The 22,759-nt window shown below is 36.3% G+C and overlaps 2 protein-coding genes and 1 long non-coding RNA gene across 6 annotated transcripts in view; 1 reads left to right on the forward strand and 2 right to left on the reverse strand.

Annotated features, from left to right (window-relative positions):
• Positions 1-3,052: 3,052 nt before the first annotated feature.
• CGGBP1 (CGG triplet repeat binding protein 1) lies at positions 3,053-9,762 on the reverse strand. Of its 3 annotated transcripts, none has more exons than XM_064580366.1 (3): positions 9,646-9,762; positions 8,735-8,938; positions 3,053-6,681 (listed from the first exon to the last, which is right to left on the reverse strand). In XM_064580366.1, exon 3 carries the CDS (start codon positions 6,660-6,662, stop codon positions 6,159-6,161), a length of 504 nt encoding a protein of 167 aa, XP_064436436.1. In that variant the 5' UTR covers positions 6,663-6,681; positions 8,735-8,938; positions 9,646-9,762; the 3' UTR covers positions 3,053-6,158. The 3 variants fall into 3 exon arrangements, with proteins under 3 accessions (XP_064436436.1, XP_045758644.1, XP_045758645.1); XM_045902688.3 differs by having other exon boundaries at positions 9,545-9,751; XM_045902689.3 differs by lacking the exon at positions 9,646-9,762 and adding an exon at positions 9,104-9,524.
• Positions 9,763-9,949: 187 nt separating this feature from the next.
• ZNF654 (zinc finger protein 654) overlaps positions 9,950-22,759 on the forward strand; it is an 84,497-nt gene continuing 71,687 nt past the window's right edge. Inside the window, exon 1 of one of the 2 annotated variants that reach the window (XM_045902690.3) lies at positions 9,950-10,236. In XM_045902690.3, the coding sequence (XP_045758646.1) occupies positions 10,048-10,236 (189 nt within the window). In that variant the 5' untranslated portion in view covers positions 9,950-10,047. The remainder of the gene's footprint in view (positions 10,237-22,759) is intronic. The other variant, XM_045902691.3, reaches the window with a different exon arrangement.
• The window catches only part of LOC129045361 (uncharacterized), an 84,223-nt gene continuing 76,762 nt past the window's right edge, over positions 15,299-22,759 (reverse strand). Inside the window, exon 4 of the long non-coding RNA XR_010407999.1 lies at positions 15,299-15,673. This is a non-coding gene — a long non-coding RNA (uncharacterized LOC129045361). The remainder of the gene's footprint in view (positions 15,674-22,759) is intronic.

Below are 22,759 nucleotides of genomic sequence, written 5' to 3' on the forward strand. Positions count from 1 at the left end.
TGTTTTAAAATATTTATTCAATATTCTCATTAATAGTGTAAATGAATCATGTGATATTGCTATTCTCTACAGTTGGATGTAACTACTGTGTTTGCAGGTTTCAATAAAAGTCTACTTCATATTTCTACACACATATATGTGGGTGACAAAGATAACTTTGCTTGTTGTAAATAAGTCAATACACAGGGATGTACAAAAAGCAAGTATTCTCTCTCACTGCATTCAGTACCACCACGTCAGTAATCTCGGCATATGGTGCGTGCCGATCAACTCATACATAGTGCACTTCTACAACAGTGTTTTTTTTTTTTCTCAGAAGTGAGAAAACACACTTTATAATTTTTAGTTAATATTGTGGATATCTCTTCTGATCCATACTTTTAGGTCACTTGAATAGCTCTGTAATATGGATGTGTCATGATTTTTGGACCATTCCCCTATTGCTGGACATTCGTAGTATTTGCAGTTGTTTACTATTATAATGTTAAAATTAACTTCCTTTTCATATACCTTTACATATGGATTATTTTGTTCCATAGGATATATTCATAAAAGTAGAATTTGCTTGATTAAAAAGGATACCTAAAATTATTATTATTGAATAGGTACTATATGAGCAACATAAGAAAAAATTCAGAGAGGAAAAATGAATATAAAAACAATGTCCTCCATTACACATTGATTCATTTGATGATTAAAAAGAAAAGTTTGGAGAATCTGTCATCTAATATATATACCAGCCCAGGCAGGGCATTGGATTAACTAATTCCACTGATTATCGATATCCAATATTCAACGGACCTCTTAATTTACCATGCACATTGCATTACAATGTGTGGCAGGTTTGTATTTTACTGGTCTTTAAATTGGTCAATTCCATTGCTTAATAGATTTTAATCTGAAAATATGTATTTTGTGGATTACAAAAATTGCCAGATTTTCAAAGGATATGCAGACCATTTAGTACACAAATTTTCAGTTTTTACTGCTCTTCTTGTACAAAATAAGACTTTGAGAATCAAAACAAAACCAGTGATGACAGTTTGGCTAACTAGTCTTATGACAAATGCTTAAAGGAGCTGCTTAGAAAAGACAACAATATGTCCCCTCCGCCCCATCACAGTGTTATGACAATGAATTATGATACTGTATTATCACTAGAATGTATGCTGCTTGAAGGCATAAATTTATTTTCTCTGATGTGTCCCCAGTAGCTAGGGTAGTATTAGGTATAGGATAGGGACTCAATAAATACTAGTTGATTGCGTATTATTCAAATTTAACCAAGAACTTGAGGACATAGGCTTTTAAATGATCTGATTCCAACATTTAAACGAGAGAGGGGGGCGCCTGGGTGGCTCAGTTGGTTAAGCGACTGCCTTCGGCTCAGGTCATGGTCCTGGAGTCCCGGGATCGAGTCCCGCATCGGGCTCCCTGCTCGGCGGGGAGTCTGCTTCTCCCTCTGACCCTCCTCCCTCTCATGCTCTCTGTCTCTCATTCTCTCTGTCTCAAATAAATAAATAAAATCTTTAAAAAAAAAATAAAAAAAATAAAAAAATAAATGAGAGAGGTAAGAGACATTGACTGTATGCATATAGTATGCATATAAAACAATTGAAATCAAGTAACATACTGAGAGGTAGTCAGATGGAAATCATGCCCTACATTATCAAATGCATCAGATCACAAGTAGTCCTATTCTACCACCTAGTTTTAGCTTTCACAGGGCTAGGTTAGTTACTCTGATCCCAGGAGCATCTTTGCGTGATGACATACTTTATTACAGGTACATAATACAACTCGACTTATACATAGAAAAAAATACAGGAACTGTCATGAGACCCAGAGGCACATATATTCAATTGGTTTACATTTGATAAAAGTTTTGATAAGATTCTTTAGGAAAAGTGAAGACAGATCTTTCATGGTTTGTTGATATTAAACTGGAAGCAGAAGTATTGACTGATTTTTTAAGGTCCTTTCTACCATTTTGATCCCAGGAAATATACTTTATAAACTATTTTTTGTCAGACAGAAGTGAATAGGAGAAACATATGCCCTCAAAACTATGTGAAACTACTAAAAGGCAAGACAATTTTCAACTTTTTTGCATTTTTTTTTTACCCCCAGTGGTAAGAATATAGCAAATCTTTGAAAAACCCAATAAAACATATGAAGTGCAAATTAGGCCCTTGTCTTTCATAAATATTTCTAGAAGTAGAAAATTAAAATGTTTCCAATTAAAAGTGCTTGTTAGGTTAATTTAACTATTACCTATGTAATTTTTAAGGAAAAGAGCTATTTGTAGCCATGATGTGTATCTGATTTGACAAAATATATGCTTTTTACATTGGCCATAAGGGCTAATAATCCTATAGAGATATAAGTAGGAGAAAAATAAAACTCTAATTAGTAAAATTCTGTTGCTATTTTGGAACTACAAAATATGTTACTTAAAAAAATAAAATACAGGGTGCTTGGCTGGCTCAGTTGGTAGAGCATGTGACTCTTGATCTTGGGATCATGAGTTTGAGCCTCACGTTGGGTGCAGAGATTACTTAAAATAAATAAATAATTAAAAAATATATAGATGTTACTGACTCACAAAATGCTTTCAAAACTTCTGAAACAATTTCTTTTTGAAATTTATTTCTAAAAGTCACAGAGACAAAACTTTAAACGTGACACATTTTTACTAAGGATACATGCGTGAGCAAAAAAAAAGTAAGCACGGGAATACAAAAATAAACATAGTAAAATTTTAATGAATACAGTATTGTGGATACAAGTAGAATACCACTAGGTAAGAATTGTATTTACCTTAGAAGTCTAGGGTAGTATGGATTGAGATAAATGGTTTAGGACAGCCACTTCACTATTCACAAGTTAATCAGTGCTGACCAGAAACTAAAGCAATTTATATTTTAGGTTAAGATTTTCAGTGAAATTATAGGATGAATCTTCTATTTAATGAATATGTTTTAAGGTGATCTGGCAGCTGGGGCAAGTCAAACCACAGAGAGCCCTCACAAAGACTAAGCACCAAATGACAAAATGTTTGTGGCTTTCGTTTTGGGCCACTTTAAATTTTATTTTGTTTAAATGTGTTTTCCATTAACATTCACATACAAATTCTTTCAGGCAAAAGTTTTAACATGGAACTTTCTGCTTGGAGATCTTGCCAACTGTTACTTACAATAGTTTTTAAGCAATGAATACTTCAGAACAATCCCAAGCGGATACTTAATTGGTTACAATTGTAAGATGCAGAGCTTTTTCTTCAAAGTTTTCTGGTCCCCCAAAATTCAGTAGGGCCAAATGCATTAACTGGAAGTAGCATTTGTTTAAAAAAAAAAACGATGATAATGAGTAAAATAACTATTTAGGCTCTCATACACAATCTTTCTAAATTTTCACCCTGTAAGAAATGATTACAATGTCCTTCAGGTTTGCTATATGCCCCACAGAATAAAACAAAACAAAACAAAACAAGGAATTTAACATTTCAACAAGCTAGTAACTATTTACTGTAAGCATATAGTGAAGTTCTGGAAGACATACCACCATACTTCAAGAAAACACTATTAACAGGTAAGCATGTGTTGAAGAAGGCAGTTTATAAATGAAACATTACAAATCTTATGTTTATGCATACAACTTATAAAATAGAAAAAACTGCTATTTTTCCAATAGTATAGCATCACACTAACACTATATAGTTAAGATCGAAAGCTTCTGTACACACGTCCACTACACCTCCACAGCAGCATACGCCTTAGACATTTTCATTTGTTATCCAACATATGCCAACCATGGTTTCACGGATTTGTACCAGTTTGAGCAGGCTAAAACAATCATTCTGCCTTATCAATTGACTATGAGACAAAGTTAACCAGTTTCAGGGAACAAAAAGTTTCATAATCAGTAAACAAACATATTAAACCTCCACACAGGATGGAAAATGCTTCTAAGGACATGATATAATCCTAACAGGAGGATGGATTATGCCCCTAGATAAAGTGTATGTGGGAATAGTTAGGAGCCTGGAGAAATACATTAAGACATATGGGACCTAAATGATCATCAAATCAGTAATAAGTACTAGAAACACAAATGTCAATTATTGACTTTTCTTGTGCAACATCATCCAGTTTACTGCTTAGGGCTACTCAAAGCTGTTCTGCCACTACATGTTTGCTGTTAGTGCAAATTAATATTGAAATAGGGAGCAGTCTGAATCACATGGAATTTTGAAAAATTAGAATGATTGTATATCTAACCTTATTTTTGTATTCTGAAAATGCTATAAAACTCAATTATTTTCCTAGCTTCTTAGATCTTCTACCATCTTAGATAATTCAAATTAAACATGGTTGCCTGCAGATTCTTTACTAGGGGAAGTAAAAGCAAAGTACATTTTGGTTTTGCTGCTGTTCTCATGTATGTGCTTTAGCAATGACAGCACTACTCCAGGCATTTATTGTACTAGTTTACATAACTAAACATGAGAAAAACTCATAGTTCAAATTTTAACAAGAAATTTTTTTTTTTTGGTGGCAGGCTTATTTTAAAATGAAAACAAAACAAAAACCCACTTAAAATCTAAAAATCAGATGGGCATTTTAACAACCTGAACTAGGAACTTAAGTCTATGAAAGAAACTTAGACATGGGAAGCTGTTTCTGAAAAATAGAACCTTTTCTTATTCACTTTGGCTTTTTTTTTTTTTTTAATGAAGATTTGTGGTAAAATGACCTCAAAGAAAATTCCAAGTCACATAGGGCATTCATGTCAGTGCTTTGTAATAGAAATATATTTTATAAGTATTTTAAACTTGAATGTTTTCAAGGAATTTAAGATTCTTTTTTAAAGCTCTAGTCCAAGTCTTCAGCTGTTCAGTTTTTAAAAAATATAATTTGGGTCTCCAATGGAGAGGACATAACTGGGCTAAGCTACTTCGATGACATTACAGGATAGTGAGGTTCACATAGAGATCATTTCCTGAACATGGTTGACCTTTAACAGAACTGATTATTTCCTCACCCAAACAGTTATGCAGGATACTGCCACATCTCCACTACAAAAATCTTGCCAGTCTTTCTAGACAATTGTTTACCATCCATGTTTAAAAACCTTGTACCACCAGAGGCAAAGCACATAAAAGTGAAAATAAGTAAACTTGTTTCTAGTCTATTTACCTAAAGTCTTACAAATCATATGGAAAAATTAATGTATATAATTTCCTTATTATCTGATCTGTCAGCCAAAAACTAATTACTAGTTTTCTGTAAAAACAGGAAACTCAATCATAAAACGTGTTTAAATTAAAATGCCAATCTTGAAATCTTTTAACATCAAGACATTAAAAAAAAAAAAAAAAAGCTTGCAAATTCAAGGGGATGCTGGAAATGAAAGTTATGGTTCAAAAATTTGTTTATAGTAAGAGACTAAAATCATGTCACTGCAAAATTCCCCATGGCTTTTGGCACTGACACTGAAAGATTTTAGTCTTTTGGTCACTTGAAGCTGCTACTAAATACATTAAGCCTTTTTAAAAAGGGTGAAAAAAGTGAGGAACTGAATGATAGATAAGGTAACTACATCATATACACGCATAGTTTGAAATAAAGACAGTCATTTCTTTGAGGGATCTGAAGATATAAGAACAATTTCCCACCATCCCTTCCTTTTTGAAGAGGATCCTCTAATCAGAAATAATTCCTTTAAGTTACTGTGAGTGGTGTTGCCTGGCAGCAGCTTCAATTTCCTAGGCTAGTGTTCAATCCAAGTAATTAAGTAATCTCACAAGGAATAATCATATATGGCAACAGGGTAAAAAAGCAGGGCAGTTCTTCCATGCACAAACATTTCAGGAGAAAAACCATCAATTTTAAAGATAACCATCAGGTTTCAGGTATCCTAGCATACTCTAAACCCTAAGTTTTGCTTTACACCATTGGTGACTAAAATTAACAAGTTTTGCAGTGAGGTTTTTTTGTTTGTTTGTTTGTTTGTTTTGCCTGCAACTATATACACATTGCAAAACTATTCTGCATCACATGATTTTAAATGAAATAAATATAAAAATGAACCACACAATCAACACATAACTTTAATACTCCACATTTATCTTGATCACAATGGTGGTAACCTCCTTGTCAACAATCTTGTGAGTTGAGGAGTTGATTCTCATTTTCATATCCATCAGGAAGATAAGCTCTCCTCAGCTGGTCTGACTTAGGTATGGAGCCTCCATTCTTCACATGGCGAGACAGGAAAGCACGGACTGCTGGATGATCAGCCTTCTCAAGTGGGATGTTGGCTTCCAGGCACATTTTCACAAAGTCCTGGATAACACTGACTTTCTCTGTTTGCGCAGTACTGTTGCACTGAAGGGATGCAGTTAGGGGCCTCTGCTTCTTTCTCACATTCTGCTCTTCAAATTCTGCCTTCCTCTTGGTATGAGTCTTCGACTTAAGGTGGTCACTAATGGCAGACTTGCGAACATGATTCAGAACCACATTGCAAGAAGTGCAGAAGAGTTTTCCTCCATCTTCGTGCAGCTCACCTCCAAACTCAGTGACTCGATCCAGGGGAGTCACATACAAAGCAGTCTTAGAACGGTTTCGGGCAGGTGGTGCTGTCACTACAAATCTTTCCATTCTGACTCTGAATAAGGTTCTTTCAAGACAAGAGGAACAAAAATAACTGTTACAACAACAGCTCATTCGGGAAGTAATTAACAATAAAAAGCAGGTATAAACATTTCAAGACTTAAAGACTTCAGAAAACTTAATTTAAATTAACAGACTGTGTGTCCATTAAGTCTTACCTGAAACGTGTAAGGAAAGGCAAAACCAGAGCAAGTTACTAGTAACAACTGGGTCCATTCCTTGAATTTGATGAAATTCAAATAAATTAGAACTATGAAAAAAGAACTCCAACTAACCCAGATGTCACTATCTTTTAGGAAAACCTAATCTGATGTCAATATTTAGGGTATTAATTATGTTACTCTCATTCAATTTAGATGTGTACTGAAGTTTAAAAGAGCTTCTTTTACCTTCACAGTTCTGGGACAACTGATTTTAGGAACACAATTGTAGGCAATTGTGTACAAAGTTTGTTCAAACAGGTGGGCCACTAAACTGGCCTAATTCTATATGAATATTTGTTCTGAGAAGAAAAAAAGCAAAAACTGAAAAAGAACAGACCAACTGCAATTAACAGCAGCAACAATGACATTAAATGTTAAAGCCAAGATACAGAGCTCAAAGTTGGTCATTTTTTAATGCATATATTCCTCCACTGAGTTTTCTAGAGCGTGATAATCAAGATATGCAAAGTGCTTTTTTAATGCATACATTCCTCCACTGAGTTTTCTAGAGCGTGATAATCAAGATATGCAAAGTGCTTTTTCTAACACTTTCCCCCTCTTTTTTCCATTAAAGACTAATACGTTTGTTAATTATTTATTTCACTTATTAACTAGTAAGTTAGAACAAATCTAAGAAGTTAACACAGTGCCTAGTAAATATAAGTGCTCAATCACAATTTGTTGATGGAATAAGTAAATGATTATCTTTACTATTTTTCCAAGTATTTAACTCAGAAGCAGCTTAATAATTTCTCAATTTACCCTAGTAACAAATTTTTATGATCTTTGCCAAAATCATGACATTACATTATGGACACTAAAAACTGGAGATACTGAACAAATGTTGTCAGTGACAACCATTTGTTCTCTGGAGCCATGCCTTTGGGCCAAGCTCTGACATTAGCTTATATATAAGAAATTAAAATGAATTTGATACAATTCAAGATGGAATTCTGTTCTCTATAAATACGTTAGAGAAAAATTCCTAAGTACATTCTCAACAACAATGCTTTAGAAGTGTAATCAGCAATAATGGAGTATTCTCTTAACCCATACTAGAGAATTCATAATTGGGTTATAGAAAATCTTTCTCAAAAGAACTCTAAATTGCCAATGTGTTAGACACCTGTGGACATAAACTGAGAAACAGACTTAACGTTTCACAGAAATTGTGCAAAGTATGATAAAGTTTAGATTTTAATACATTTGATTCTATTTTCTTTCCATTAACAAACTGTTCAATGCTTGACTCTCATGTGCCAAATACTGTATTAGGCTATAGGTTTTCAATGGCAGACAAGACAGACAGGATTCCTGCCCCAAAACAGTTAGCAATGAATTCCATTACACATGTTGGTACTTTAAGTCAATGGTACGTATTTTTTACTCCTATAGAAAATCAGTCAAAACTGTGATTTTGTTCTAAGCTAGTTATGAAAAACATTAAATATCTGTGCCCAGGAATACCTAAATCTTTCGCTGTGAAAGTCTTCTGTCTTTAAATATTTGGATTTCAAGCTTTAAAACAATAAACATGTTCATTATTCCCTGAAGCGTAAAATGCTCAATCGTTTGTGCTAATGTGAAAGGCCTAAACATTCCAATGTCTTGTAACTTTCCAAAAAAAAAAAAAAAAATCTGTTTGTGTTACTGTAGAGGCAAATATCCACCCAGTAGAGGATGCTCGACTTTACAGAGACCCGAATAACAAAAGTGTTTTCAACAGAAGGTAAAGATATTTTAAACGAGGAAGTTAAAAAGTTAAGAGCAGGAATTAGCCAACAAAAGCGAAGCAGCAAATTATCTACTAGATCTTACTGAAATAAAACTCAGAAGTTTTCAAGTTTAAGTGTTTACCCGATCACTTTCCAGTTTTTTTCGTCTTGATACTTAGTAGTGAAGGGTCTCCAGCGCAAAACCAAAGACGCTTGAAATCCTGGCACTTTCGTTTGTTCAAACCCGGAGATGCCTTCAAATCAGTTTTTCAACAAGTGGTGATGGGGAAATAGTTTCTGGGCTTGCACCCTATTTTCCCTGCGGTGCCGGGAAGTCATGCCTTTACTGTAAAACATGAAAAAAAAAAATGGAAAGAAAAAATGGGGGAGGGGGAGGGAACGAAGGGAAGATAAAAAGACTAACAAGAACGACACAGCCACCACGGAGGTGTCTTTAAAACCGCTCCCTTTAGGTTAACTCCACACTGCAAATCCGGATCCCAACGTTTACCTCCACACTCCTCAACCCAGTCCTTTCTCAGTTGTCCGCCCCGCTTTGCACCTCCTCGCGCGCCCCAGGCCCCAGGGTTCGGGAGGGGGAGGGAAAGGCGGGGCGCGGGACGTTCCCGGCGTCTAGACTCCCTCCTCCCGCGTCAAGCTCAGCACGCTGGCGCCCCACAACCCCTGCCCCGCTAGCTGGGCAGGGCCGAGACCCAGCTGCCGGCCGTGGGCCCGGGAACTCGACAGCAGAGTTGGCGGCAGTCTCAGGGGAGGAGGCGGCAGGCGCCTGGCGGAGGCGTCTGCTGTCAGGCTTCCCGTCTCCTCCCTCTTCCTCCCGCCGACAACGGCGCCCCGGCCCCGCCCCCGGCTCCCGCTTCAGGACGGAAGGCCCCGGGCCCAAAGCCCGCACCAACGGCCGGGCCCACCCTCGGCCTCCCTAGCTCCTCGGTACCGTAGGATCGGGCCGCCGTTAGGGGAAGTGGACGAGACCCAGTCGGAAGGGAAAGGAGGAGGAAGAAAAAAAGAAGCAAGGGGATGAGGGAGGAGGAAGACCCGTCGCCGCCGCCGCCGTCGTCGCCGTTGCCCGATCGAGCCCCGCGGCGGCCGCCGTGTCCCCCGCCGCGCCCCGTCCTCTTGCGCCGCCTACGGCAAAGCTCGTAGGCGGTCCCCAGCAACCGCCGAGCAGCATTGACCAACAGACCGCGAGTCTATCAAACAGACGGCTGATTTGGCCAATTGGAGTGGAAGGGTGGGCATGTGTATGATTGGCGGCTAGACTTCTCCAATGAAAACTGGGGGCGTGGGTGGGCGGAGCCGGAAGTAGAGCCAGCCGAGAGGCCCCTGTCCGGCTGGGGCGGAGGGAAGGGGGAGGGAACTAGAGGAGGAGGAGGTTAGCCGAGGCAGCTACAGCGGCGGCGGCGTAGGGGCTGGTACGCGCTGGGCGGCGAGAGCCTCATGGCGGAGGAAGAGAGCGATCAAGAGGCCGAACGCCTCGGAGAAGAGCTCGTGGCCATTGTGGAGTCCCCGCCAGGCCCTGTTGGGTTTAGAGCTGCGGGCGACGGCAGAGGTGGCGCTGGCGGCGGCAGCTGCGGTGTCGGCGGCTTTGGGATCAGCAGTCGGGATTACTGCCGACGCTTCTGTCAGGTGAGGCGTCCGTCGGCCTCCCGGACTTGTCACCCGGGTCTTGGGCCTCCCTGCGTCTCCTGGCCTTCTCGTTCTCGAATCAGGGCTGTGTCCGGTGTTCGCTCCCCCAGCCCAACAAGGAGAGAGAGTGAAGCTCCCTTCTCCACCTATCCCGCTTGGGGTGGGGGGCAGGGAGCGGGACTGGGATGACCCGCGGGTTTAGGGTTGCTGAGAAAGTGAGAGTTTGTCAGGGGTGGAGGGGCTGCAGGGAAGGAGGGTCAGCTGGCAGGAAGGCTGTGTATGACATGCCTCCTCTCCTCCAAACAGACCCCTTTCTGCCCGAGGGTCCCGCCTTCTTGGGTTTCCTACCCTGTTTCTTCTCACCTCATTTGGAATCTCTGGCAACATTTCCTGCCTTCCCTTCTCCGCCCCTTGCTCCCCGGTATTCTCCCCCTTTTCGGAGATGGGTGGCATGCCCTCTCTCTACCGCCCCCTCTCCTGTCATCGCCACCCCTCCCCCTCTGCTAGGGTCTCCTGTCATCCCCTCATGAGATCCCAGTGGGCCAGTTCTCCAGTTACTTTTTTGGGAGGTGGGGTTAAGGCAGTGTGATTGTCATCTTTCCTTTTCATACCCTGGTTCCTCGACACACGTACTGTCTTTTCTAATGGACTGCTGATGGAGAAAGTAGTTTTCCTTAAACTATTGCTCTGTTACCTCACCACCCCCTTCCATGTTTTAAATTACAGTGTTTTATGTAGACTGTGAAATACAGTGTCCGAACGGTGACGGTAAATTATTTACTTGGTCGTCTGCCACTACGATTTGATGTAGTTTAAAGTGTTTGACCATAATCAATTAGGGCAACAAAGTACTTGTCTAGGGGTAAAATTTGTGTATTTACATTCACATCTACATGTATTTATAGTTTAAACATTTCGTTCTCATTCACAACACTCTTGTTTTGAGAACTGTTTTGGATTTTTTTTTTTTTTAACACTCCGTTTCTTTATTTGTTTGTTATCTTGGATGTATAGGGTTCAAATCATGGCTCCACCACTTGCTAGCTGTGTTACCTTGTAACCTAAGTAACCTACAAGTTACTTAATCTCTTTGTGCCTTTGTTTCCTCTTCTGCCAAATAGGGAGAGTAATTAAATGAGAGAATATGTAAAGGATTTGAATCTTTTACATATTAATTGAACTTAGCTATTAATTTCATTGTGGTAACAAGTAGGAATAAAGTTAACAAGAAGTGAGCATTGTGTTTCCTCAAATTTGATTTTATGCCTTTGCAAGCATTGAAAGAAAAAGGATGGAGTTGACATTTTCAGGTAAGTTTTTAACACTTTAGGTTAAATAAATTGTTTTTTAGCTCCCTCCTCCCACTTCCATAGATAAGTTGGTTTGAAGGTGGAAATTGTCCTGGTATAAAGTGTGTCAGTTTTCTTTGGCATTGCTCTCTGTTAAGTGACTTTCATGAAAAAAAAAAAATTTTTTTTTTTTGGTATTGGCATTCACTGGATTTAGTGATTCAGTGTCTTTATAGTACTTATCTTCTAACTATGTTTTATATGTAGAAACCATGTTATAGGTAGACTTTGTATCTACGGTAATTTTAAATTTCTGAAAATAAGGTTACAGTTGATTTCTTTAATATAGTCAATGGCAGAAAATGTTTTCATTTTTTCTATGTTTTGCTTTTTATATCATTAATGAGCAACTTGGTTTTGGTTACATTTAGCTTTGTTAATTTATTTGATCAGTAATCAAGTAATCAGTATAATTTCAGTTAACTGCTGTAGAATTTGAAATTTTGAGGGCCAGAACATTTTTGTAGAACTTTTAACTACTCTTCTATATCTTGAAATCAGTTTTAAGAACAAATGAGTAAATTTAGCTTGTGAAATACAGCATCTGAACACTGACAGTAAATTATTTTAAGAACAAATGAAGTTGATGATTCTGTAAAACTCCACTACCTCCTAAATATCCAAGAAAACAAACTAAACAGGAAATACTTAACGAACTTTTATTTTATATTGCTAAGTTATGAGTTAAGTTATACTGACATACTTTCATGTTACCAACTTTTACCTGAAACCTCATTACATATTTTATAGTACTCTAGATTACCAGTAGATCTGTTCTTAGGGTTCCTGTCCTAGTTCTACCTTGCAGGTGAGCTTTGTGAAGTTCTTTTTTGTATTAAAACTTTAAGATGGAATAAAGGATTATCTTTATTAAGTTGAATTTTATCCATTGTTTAATATAATTCTAGTATAGTAGTTCTGTTTTATTTGCCAGTAAGGGAAGCATTGGCTCATAAACTAATTCCCAAAGATTGTTTCTTTTTAAGCATTTGGTTTCCTGATATTTACTAAGAATAATATTAAGTAATGTATATTCATTAGTAAATTACTTAATCATGGGTTATCTATAAAATGGATAATATACACTTGGGTGTGTGACAGTTAACCAAATATATGAATTATACACAGAGCCTTGTGGTGTTGAAAGACTCCTATTTATCTTCGTTTTAGAAAGAAATATGAATCAAAATTTCTTGGCAGTTAGTTGTGTGGGTGAAGGGAAAGAGGAAGGAACACTTGAAGAGAGCTTCTTGTGTCTTTTACCACAAGGAAAAGTAAAACAGAAGACAGTAGGTAATGTACGTAATAAATTATGCCTACACTCAATACTTTGATGATATACTTTTCTATTTGAGAAGCAATACCAGTAATTATAAAAATCTTAAACTAAGGGAATAGCCCCTGAGGTTTCAGCTAATTTTTGAGATGATGAATTTGAGAGATTGAAAGTGTTGGTTACATGGTCTAATGTTGGACTAACTGCTTCTGTTACATCCTCCCTTGGCTCTTATTAGTAGACTCTGAACAAATGCTTAAATAGAATTGGCCCTTAACTGACATTTCATTTGCTTCAAGGAGGAAAGGAGGGGGAAAAATAATTTTTATTGAGGGCCTACTTACTAACTATTAAGGCCTTCAAATTGGTCTTATTATGCAAGTTACATAATTGAAGTTGAGGCCTGAAAAAGTTAACTTGTCTTCAGTTTCAGTAGGTGGGCAAGCTGGGATTTGAACCCAGCCTTCAATTTCTACTGAAAGGCAGATTGAAATTACAAATAAATCCTCAAATAATTAGGGGAGCCTTGGTGGCTCAGTCGCTTAAGTGTCTGCTTTTGGCTCAGGTCATGACCGAGCCCCACATCAGGCTCCCTGCTCGGCTTCTCCCTCTGCCACTGCTGCTCCCCCTGCTTGTGCTCTCTCTCTGTCAAATAAGTAAATAAAATCTTAAAAAAAAAAATCCTCAAATAATTATAAAATGAACTTTTTCTGGCAAGTTGTGTAAAAGGGAAAAGTAGTTACTGGAAGTACTCAGGGAATCATGGATGAAAAATTTTAAAAGTACTCTTTCATTATGCCACAGTATAAAAAATATTTCAAGGAATAGATAATTATTATTTCTCTGACTTCTTTGGTACTGTGAACTATTTGTCCAATACTTCAAGGTTGTAATAATTCAACTTACCTTGCTGCTAGGTATATTGAAATGTTTTCATAATAAATTGTATGCTAGCAAGTTAAGGTACTTTGTCTTAGTTTAGTGTCAGAAAGAATATAGTGAGTGATAAGTATTTCTGGAAATATTTTGATATGTTGATTAAAATAGATTTTAAATTGTTTTTTACTACAATATAGTTAATAGCCATCCCATAAGGATGTCATGAGTAGAAAAGGAGAGAATGAACCTGAAGTGCTTAGTACTATACCTAGCACATAGGTAAGATTAAATAGATAGAAGCTATTAATATTTCTGTTGTGTGAAATCCTCTGAAGGTTTAAGACGCACACTAGAGATAATCTAATCTGTAGGTCACTTATAGTTTTTATCCCATAATAAAATTTACAGAAAATTTAGGTATGTTACATTTCTAAAATTCTGTTATTTAGGGATGCCTGGGTGGCTCAGTTGGTTAAGCGTCTGCCTTTGGCTCAGGTCATGATCCCAGGGTCCTGGGATCGAGTCCTGCATTGGGCTCCCTGCTCCACAGGGAGCCTGCTTCTCCCTCTTCCTCTGCATCTCTCTCTCTGTCTCTCATGAATGGATAAATAAAATCTTTAAAAAAAAAATTTAAAAAAATAATAAAATTAATAAAATAAAAAAATAAAAAATAAATAAAATTCTGTTATTTAATAGAAGACCCTGATGAAGTACTAAATGATGTGCAAAAACAACTACATTTCTCAGAGATTTTGTTTCTTTCAGGGGACCTTCAGTAAGTCTGGAGATTTTTTTTTTTTTTTTAAAGATTTTATTTATTTATTTGAGAGAATGAGATAGAGAGAGCATGAGAGGGGGGAGGGTCAGAGGGAGAAGCAGACTCCCCGCTGAGCAGGGAGCCCGATGCGGGACTCGATCCCGGAACTCCAGGATCATGACCTGAGCCGAAGGCAGTCGCTTAACCAACTGAGCCACCCAGGCGCCCCAGTCTGGAGATATTTTTGATTGTCTTCATTGGGGGGTTGCTATTGGCATATTGTGGGTAGAGGCCAGGAAGGCTGTTGAACATGCACAGGGCAGTCCCAACAACAAAGAATTATCTGGCCCAAAATACCAATAGTGCCAAAGTTGAGAAACCCCACTATACCCTTACTTTGGAACTCAGTGGATACTTTATGTCTGTAATACTGATACAAATGGCAAACATGTATTTTTTAAAATACATGCTAATGTCTCTTACTTGAGAGAAATTAAAATTTAAGCTTTTTTTTTTTTTTTGAGTTTTATTTATTTAAGTAATCTCTACACCCAACATGGGGCTTGAACTCATGACGCTGAGATCAAGGATTACATGCTCTTCCAACTGAGCCAGCCAGGTGCCCCTAGAGAAATTAAAATTTAATTGTTTTTGGAAAATATAGTCTTTATTTTATAGTCTTAATATAGAATTTACATAGTGTTTATAGTTCTTTGAGTAGTTTCTTAGGGTATAAGAGTACATTATTAACAATTCTTGCTATTAATTGGAATTATTTTTTAATTTATTTGAATTTTTATAAATGTTTCATATGTATTTCTTTTAAAATATCCTACAGGACTTAAATATCAGGAATTGCATTTTGCTTCTAATAGAGACCTGACTTAAAGAGCTTAAACAGTTGCATACATTTATTTTTATTGTGAAAAGTCTTGAATGAGTAGTATTGGAATGATATGGTGGCTTTATCATCATAGTACCATCATTTGCTTTTTCTTATCAGTCATCCTTGTCTTATCTCAAGTTTGCCTCATGACTCAAGATAGTTTCTGGAGTTCCAGCCATCACATCGGGAGTTGTAAGTAGCAGGAACAGGGTGTGTCTGGGGTAAGCCAAACATATATTGCCCAAATCCTACTCAGTGACTTCCATTTCCATCTTGTTAGCTATCCCCATCTGAAAAACAATGTTAGGACTTTTTTGTATTGGTTTTTTTTTTGTATTATTTTTCCTGATAAACACATGTCTGTGATTCTGCTAGTAAGGGAGAAGAAAGCAAGAAGAGATGTTAGAGAGGCAACCAGTTTTTTTCTTTTTATCCCCCCAACAGCTTATCATAAAAAGCAGCAGTCATGCTCTGTCCCATTCTTAACCGACATATTCCCTGGAGGCAATCACTTGCAACTCTTATAGCGCTTATGATTTTTACCTCTATGTTTATAATTTTTTTTTTCTCGTTATAGATATGATCAGTTAGCCTAGTTGATGGAGGAAGTAGGGAGTACCTTACTACTCACTGTTCAGTATGTACACTTTGATTTTACCACCCCTCCTTGCTTTCCTCTATATTGCTTCCCTTCCTTCTAACCCCTTCCTTCACTGCCCTGTCATTTCTGAGTCTCTTACAGTTCAGCCTCTTCAGAGAATCCAGAGTTTCCATTGATCTAGGAGTTGAAGGGATCTAGGGGAGACTTTGAACAGATCTGTTTCTCACTCTCACCTCCACTTTTGGAGATATGTGGTGTTTCAGATTCCTGAGATTTTCTGGTGTTCTTCAGTACAAATTAACTTGTTCCCAAATTCTCCCCCCTTTCTAAATAATAGCTATCTGAATGTTGTCATCTCTCTCTTTTCACTGTTTTCCTCCTTGTGGGTTTAGGTCTTTTAAAACAAAAATATTTTTACTGTTATTTCAGTGGCGTTTTCAAGTGGGAGCAGAAATAAATGTGTGTTCAGTCTGCCACATTTAACTAGAAGTCTTAGATTAGTTTTTCAGCTCAATAAAGAATAATAGACATGAAAGATGATGAAAAGGAAAAGAACTGAAACTAATTCAGAGTGATTTATTTACTTTTGATAAAGAATATCCTACTTCTTGATGTACTCTGTAGTGAATATTCAGAGCTAGAAATAATTTCATCACACAGATTTACTTTGTTCCTTCTGGCAAAATAATTTTTATTACTAAATTGCAAATTAAAATTTTAGCTTTTTAAAAATCGTTTTCAAAATTTGACACATTTGGCACATTTCCACTGTTCATAAAAGGTGATTTCCATGGAAAGACATTAATTTATTATAATTAGGAAAAACAAAATAAAATGAACCCTAGATCTTGATGGCTATATTTGGGGAGCTAAATGCTTTGTTGGTGTTGTTTAATGCATTTTAGGTTGACTTTCAGAATTAAATGGTACTGATTGTTCCTTATGACATTATTTGTGATAGCAAATCCTTGAAAACAACCTTAATGACCAAAGTTAGGGGAGTTGTTACATATAGTAGAATACTATGTTCTCCTAACAGTCATATTTTTAAATATTTGTTCATATGGAAAACTGTTCATGGTATAATATCTACTGAAAAGAAACAGGAAGCAGGTAATTTTTGTAAATAAAAAAGACTGAAAAGAAATATACCAAACTGTTAATAGTGGATAACTTCTTAGTGATAAGTTTATAGCTGAATTTGATTATTTTCTTTACACTTATTAATTTTTTTATATTTTCTGGATTAAACCAACTACCTTTCTAATCAGAGGAAAAATAAAGTATAAAAAACATTTTATTTTTTACTCTTCCTACCTTCCTATCTTATTTTCTGTGAATAAATGCAGTAAATGCCAGATTACTTGAGTATGATAAAATGTTAACTCCTTGTTTCCTAAGAATATGTAAATTTTTAAAAAATGAATTGGTTAAGTGAACTTATAAAGGTCATTTCAGTTTAACCAATGAAACCCTAAATTTAAATAACTTCTTTATACACAATCTTGCATTAAAAATATGTCCATATTGCTTTCTAATAACCACCCATCATACTAGCTTAAAAAAAAATCAATCTCAATTTTAATTTTGTAGATAAAATTGTAGCAGAAAATATTTTTAAGTGAAGTTCATTGCTTTTAAGTATTTTAATGATACCATCATTTTGCAGTTCTGCCAAACAGAAGTGAGGCACCAGTTGTACTATTATTGTTGGCACTGAATCTTGATTTTTCTGCCAAAAAGTACTAAACTATACCTTAGCAATTACAAACAAAAGCAGAAAAAAGAACTTTAAATGAAATTTAAGAAAGCTATGGTAAAATCGGTGTCTGGTAAGTTATTTGAAAACTTAAATAAGATCAGTTAAATATGGTTAATTGGTATACCATTTTAAATGTATATTAATATCTAATGGTAAGGATAGTGGAACATTTAAAATCTAAGGTAATTTACTTAGCTAAATATTAATTCTCATTACATTGTAAATCATTTATAGTAGTACCTAGTCTAAATTAGAGATTATTTTTAAGTTTCATAATTTCCAATAAATCTAATTCTAGATAGGTAACCTTTAGCTTACATATAGTATATCTCACATTGATTTCTTAGCTCCCTATTTCTCTGACAGGTCAGCTCATTATTTCAGCAGTATACTGTATTCACTATGGGTCTGTTCCTAGTATGAGGCCCAATCAGTGTCACCTGGTTAGAGTCATGGTGGAATACTGGTGGCGAACTCAACATGAGAGGAGTTCTGTCTGTATAATTTGTTACATAAGATCCTAAAGTCTAGTACACTGACACTCTGTACCAAGCACTGGGTACACTCAACTCTTCAAAGCAGAAGTGAATATGAAAATAGCTGAAAGGTTTTCCATCTAGGCAGTAGGAAAAAAAGACATTGATATTATAGTTGAAGCTTGTCAGTTATATAAGGCACTGGGTATTTAGTAGTAAGCAAACATTGTCCTTGTTTTTGTGTACAGTTATAACTTTGATAAGTTCTATGAAGAATAGGTATACAATACTGTAAAAATAGGGCCTAATAAGAGGCTTGCCTATTTTTGGATTCTTGGGCAAGTTGAAGTCTGCTGAGATTTTTTGGTTTAGTTTGAACATGTTAAATTTAAGATGCCTTTCCTCGGCCAAGGAGAGATCTTGAAGATAGCTGGATTTACAGAATCCAGAGTGTAGAAGTGAGGTCTGGTCATCCTAGCCGTGTGGATGGATGGTATTTGAAGCCGTGTGTATGAATAAGCTAACATAGGGAGATAATATGGAATGGGAAAAGAAGCAGGACTTAGAAATGAAACTTTAGCAACTCCATAGTTAAATTTCCTGGTAGAAAAGATTGAGTCTTCAAATGAAATCTGAGAAGGATTAGTTAAAGAGGTTGGAGAATACCAAGTAACTATGGTGTCATAGAAGTCAATGGAAGAGAATGTTTCAGGATGGAGTGAATGATACTTGACATTGAAAACTATTGAGATCCAACCATTGAATTAACATGGAGAGGTCTTTGGTGACTTTAAGCAGAGCTGTTTTGATGTAGTGATGGGAGCAGGAGTCAGACTGGAGTAGTTTGAGGAGTGAGAGGCAAAGAAAGAGAGACAGTAAGTATAGATAACTTATAAAGGAGAGGAAATGATATGGGTAGAAGCTGGAGAGCTTGTGGATTAAAGGTGAGTATTTAAAAAAATAGAGCGGTGAGAATTTGGCATGTTTAAAATCTGATGAAAATGATTCATTTGAACGGATGACGTAAATCTACAAAAGAAAGAAGGGATAATCTATAATATAGGATGCCAAAAAAGGAAGGAAGGTTAAGATTCAAAGCGCAAATGTAGGGGTTGCTTTATATAGGAGCTTTGGGGTAACAGGAAAGTTCATCTGTTGAGAGTACATGACGCTGGTTGGAGATTGAAGGTAAATGGAGATCTAAAATGGTAGCTTCTTAGAGAGGTTGATTGAATTGACCTACAGAACCATTTGAATTTGCTGATAATGAATGTAGAGTGACCGCTAGTCTGTACTTTTGTTCAGGAGTGTTTATCTGCATAGGTAAAGACATGATTAGTTATATGATTAGATAATTAATTATGTTATGTTGTAATTGATCAGTTAATTAACTTTGAGAAAGAAGGGCACAAGCTTATTTTTTGGCTCCATTTGTGGTAAAACATGGTACAGAGAAGTGAAAGGAGGAAAGAGAGAAGGTAAGAGAAGCGGTTATGTCAGTACAGTAGCCCCTTTGTCCACGGTTTCGTTTTCTGCGATTTCAGTTACCTGAGGTCATCTGTGGTCCAGAAGCAGATGATCCTCCTTTTGACATACTGTCAAAAGGTCAGTAGTGGCCTAACACTATGTCACATTGCCTATGTCATTCATCTCACTTCATTTCATGATGTAGGCATTTTATCGTCTCACATCATCATTAGAAGGGTGAGCACAGTACAATAAGGTATTTTTGAGAGAGAGAGATACCACATTCTCATAACTTTTGTTTTAGGAAATTGTTATAATTGTTCTGTGTTATAATTAGTTATTATTGTTAACCCCTTTTTGTGCCTGGCTTATAAAATAAACTTCATTATAGATATGTATAGGAAGAAACATAGTATATATAGGGTTTGGTACTATCTGTGGTTTCAGGTATCCACTGGAGGACTTGGATGTATCCCCTGAAGATAAGGGGGGACTACTATAGATATTAATAGGTGCACAACATTGCTCTATATACAATGAGAATATGTATATGTATATAAGTGGGTATATATAATGTTTCAATAAAATGTATACCCAGTTTATTAATATATATTTCTGTAACTGGAGTTTACTAAAACTAACCATTGTCTATTTTGAAATTGAAATGTTCTAAATACTCACTAATCACTATTGTAACTGATTAGATGTGTGTATTTTATATTTTTAATATCTGAAAGGTTTATTTTTTTGGAATGTTCTATATATGTATATATAAGTCATATTTTGAGTGTTTTCCAAGTATCAGGTGCTGCAATAAGTTCTTTCATGTGTTTTATCACTTAATCCATTACCCTACAGGTTATGTGCCACTGTTTCTGTTTTATAGATCAGGAAACTAAGACCAAGAGAGTAAATGGCTTGACTGAGGCTCTGTAGCTAGTATGTGATTGTTGGATTGGAATCTGGCCAGCCTGACTGTCAAGAGCCTTTGTGTGTACTTAGCCATTTCAGTATACACATACATTATACTGTACCTAGGAATATAAATTTGGTATCTATTGTAGCATTTGTGAATATGTATTTGATAAAGCAGTTGTGGACGGAGTAGAAATAGTGATTAAAAAAGACTCAAGGCAGCAGAAACTAAAGATGTTCATGAATGTAAAAGAGAGAAAAAAAATCAAACTTAAGCTATCAGAAATTCCCTCTTATTTTTTTTTCTATCAACCCACCTAAATGGGATATACTTCTCTCAGAAGCAGTGGCTCATTGTAGTGTTTATTTTTAAAATGCAAGAGTTGTGATGATTGCAAACTAGTAGAAGTTATTTTATGTTACTGTGTTTTGAAGGCAGGAGAGTATGGGATATGTTTTAGATATTTATCTTAAATGATTAATTTTTAAAGTTTCTTTCCATATTACTTAGATAGAACCTTGCATAGATGTGGAATTCTTACTAATCCAGGGTATAGTGGATATGCGTTTTTCGACTTAATTATCCTTTTACCATGCTTTGAAAAACTCTTGCCTAAAGATCTCTCAGGTAAAAGAAAAGTCTAAATTTATATTCCATGCTCAGGAGGGTGTAGTGAAATGGATAGCTCATTTTCAGCTGGTGAGAGTAAAAATCACCACAACCTTTCTGGACCACTATTCATCAAAATATATGACAAACATTAAAAATAGTTTTTACTTTTTGGTTTAGTAATTTTCCTTAAAGCATTAACTTTTGAGGAAGTGTAAATTTGGATAGAAAGCTATTCATCATAACATTAATTTTAATTAATGAAAGGAATAAGTTGAAAATGGAAAAGCAACCAGAACATCTAAAATAGTTGAAAACTTCTCAACCCTCATAAACTATTACTTAGCCTTAAGAAATGATGTGTTCAATGACTATGTAATGACTTAGGAAAATCTAATAATACAAAAAAATTGAGGTGGAAAATTGGTAGCAGGATTATATAGTTTGAATGTAGGCTGGTGTAGTCTAACTGTGCTCACATGTGGATTTTAGAGAAGGAAAGTGTGAAGATAAGTCACATGAGCCACTTTATTAGAAATCGGATTTTTTGATGGTATAATATAGGAGCCATTCGTATGCTTCAGAGTCTGTGAACTCTCTGAAATTATTTGCAAAAAGTTGTATTTGCCATTTCCTTGTTGAGTAGGTCTGAGGTTTTTTTGGTCTGTTTTTGTTTTTGTCAGATTCTCTTTAAGAATTTCAAAACTTAGGCACCTGGGTGGCTCAGATGGTTAAGCATCTCTGCCTTCGGCTCAAGTCATGATCCCGGAGTCCTGAGATCGAGTTCCACATCGGGCTCCCTGCTCAGTGGGGCGCCTGCTTCTCCCTCTGCCTCTGCCTCTGCCTCTCTCTCTGGCTCTCATGAATAAATAAATAAAATCTTAAAAAAAAAGAGGAAGAATTTCAAAACTTGCTAAAAAAACACAACCCAACAACATTCCAAACACACCAAAAGTTATGAACCTTTACTGTAAGCCATTGTGACATAAGCAGTATTGCCTGTTTTTATAAATAAAACTTTATTGGAGTATGCACATTCATTTTTACATTTTCTGTGGCTGCTTTCATGATACAAAGTCAGGGTTGAGTAGTTGGGATAAAGGATGTAATGGTCCATAAGCTGCTTTTTGGCTCTTTAAGAAAAAGTATGTCAGCCCCTGTCCTAGATTCTCATTTATTCTTTGCAACAACCCTGTGAGATAGATACTATTTTTATCTTCATTTTATGAATAGTGCAGCTGAGACTCAGAGAGGTTAAGCAACTAACCCCAAGTCACACAGCTTGAAAAAGGAAATATAGCAAGATGTTAACAGTGGTTATATTTGGGCAAGTACAATGATGGATGATTTTGTTTTCATATATAATCCAAATTTACTACAGTGAGCATATATAACTTCTGATCTAGAGAGGAGAAAGTTGTAAAAAAAATAGGTAGAAATAAGTTGTGAGAATCTTAAAATTCATTTATCCTTTTATTATTTTGATTTCCTATGTGTCATCCTGTGTTTATATACTTAGAGTGGATATGGACTTCCCTTGGCACT

This window comes from Mirounga angustirostris, unplaced genomic scaffold (assembly GCF_029215605.1).
Source record: "Mirounga angustirostris isolate CCGP_5_RB_7025 unplaced genomic scaffold, mMirAng1.0.hap1 SCAF_1, whole genome shotgun sequence".
Classification (NCBI taxonomy): domain Eukaryota; kingdom Metazoa; phylum Chordata; class Mammalia; order Carnivora; family Phocidae; genus Mirounga; species Mirounga angustirostris.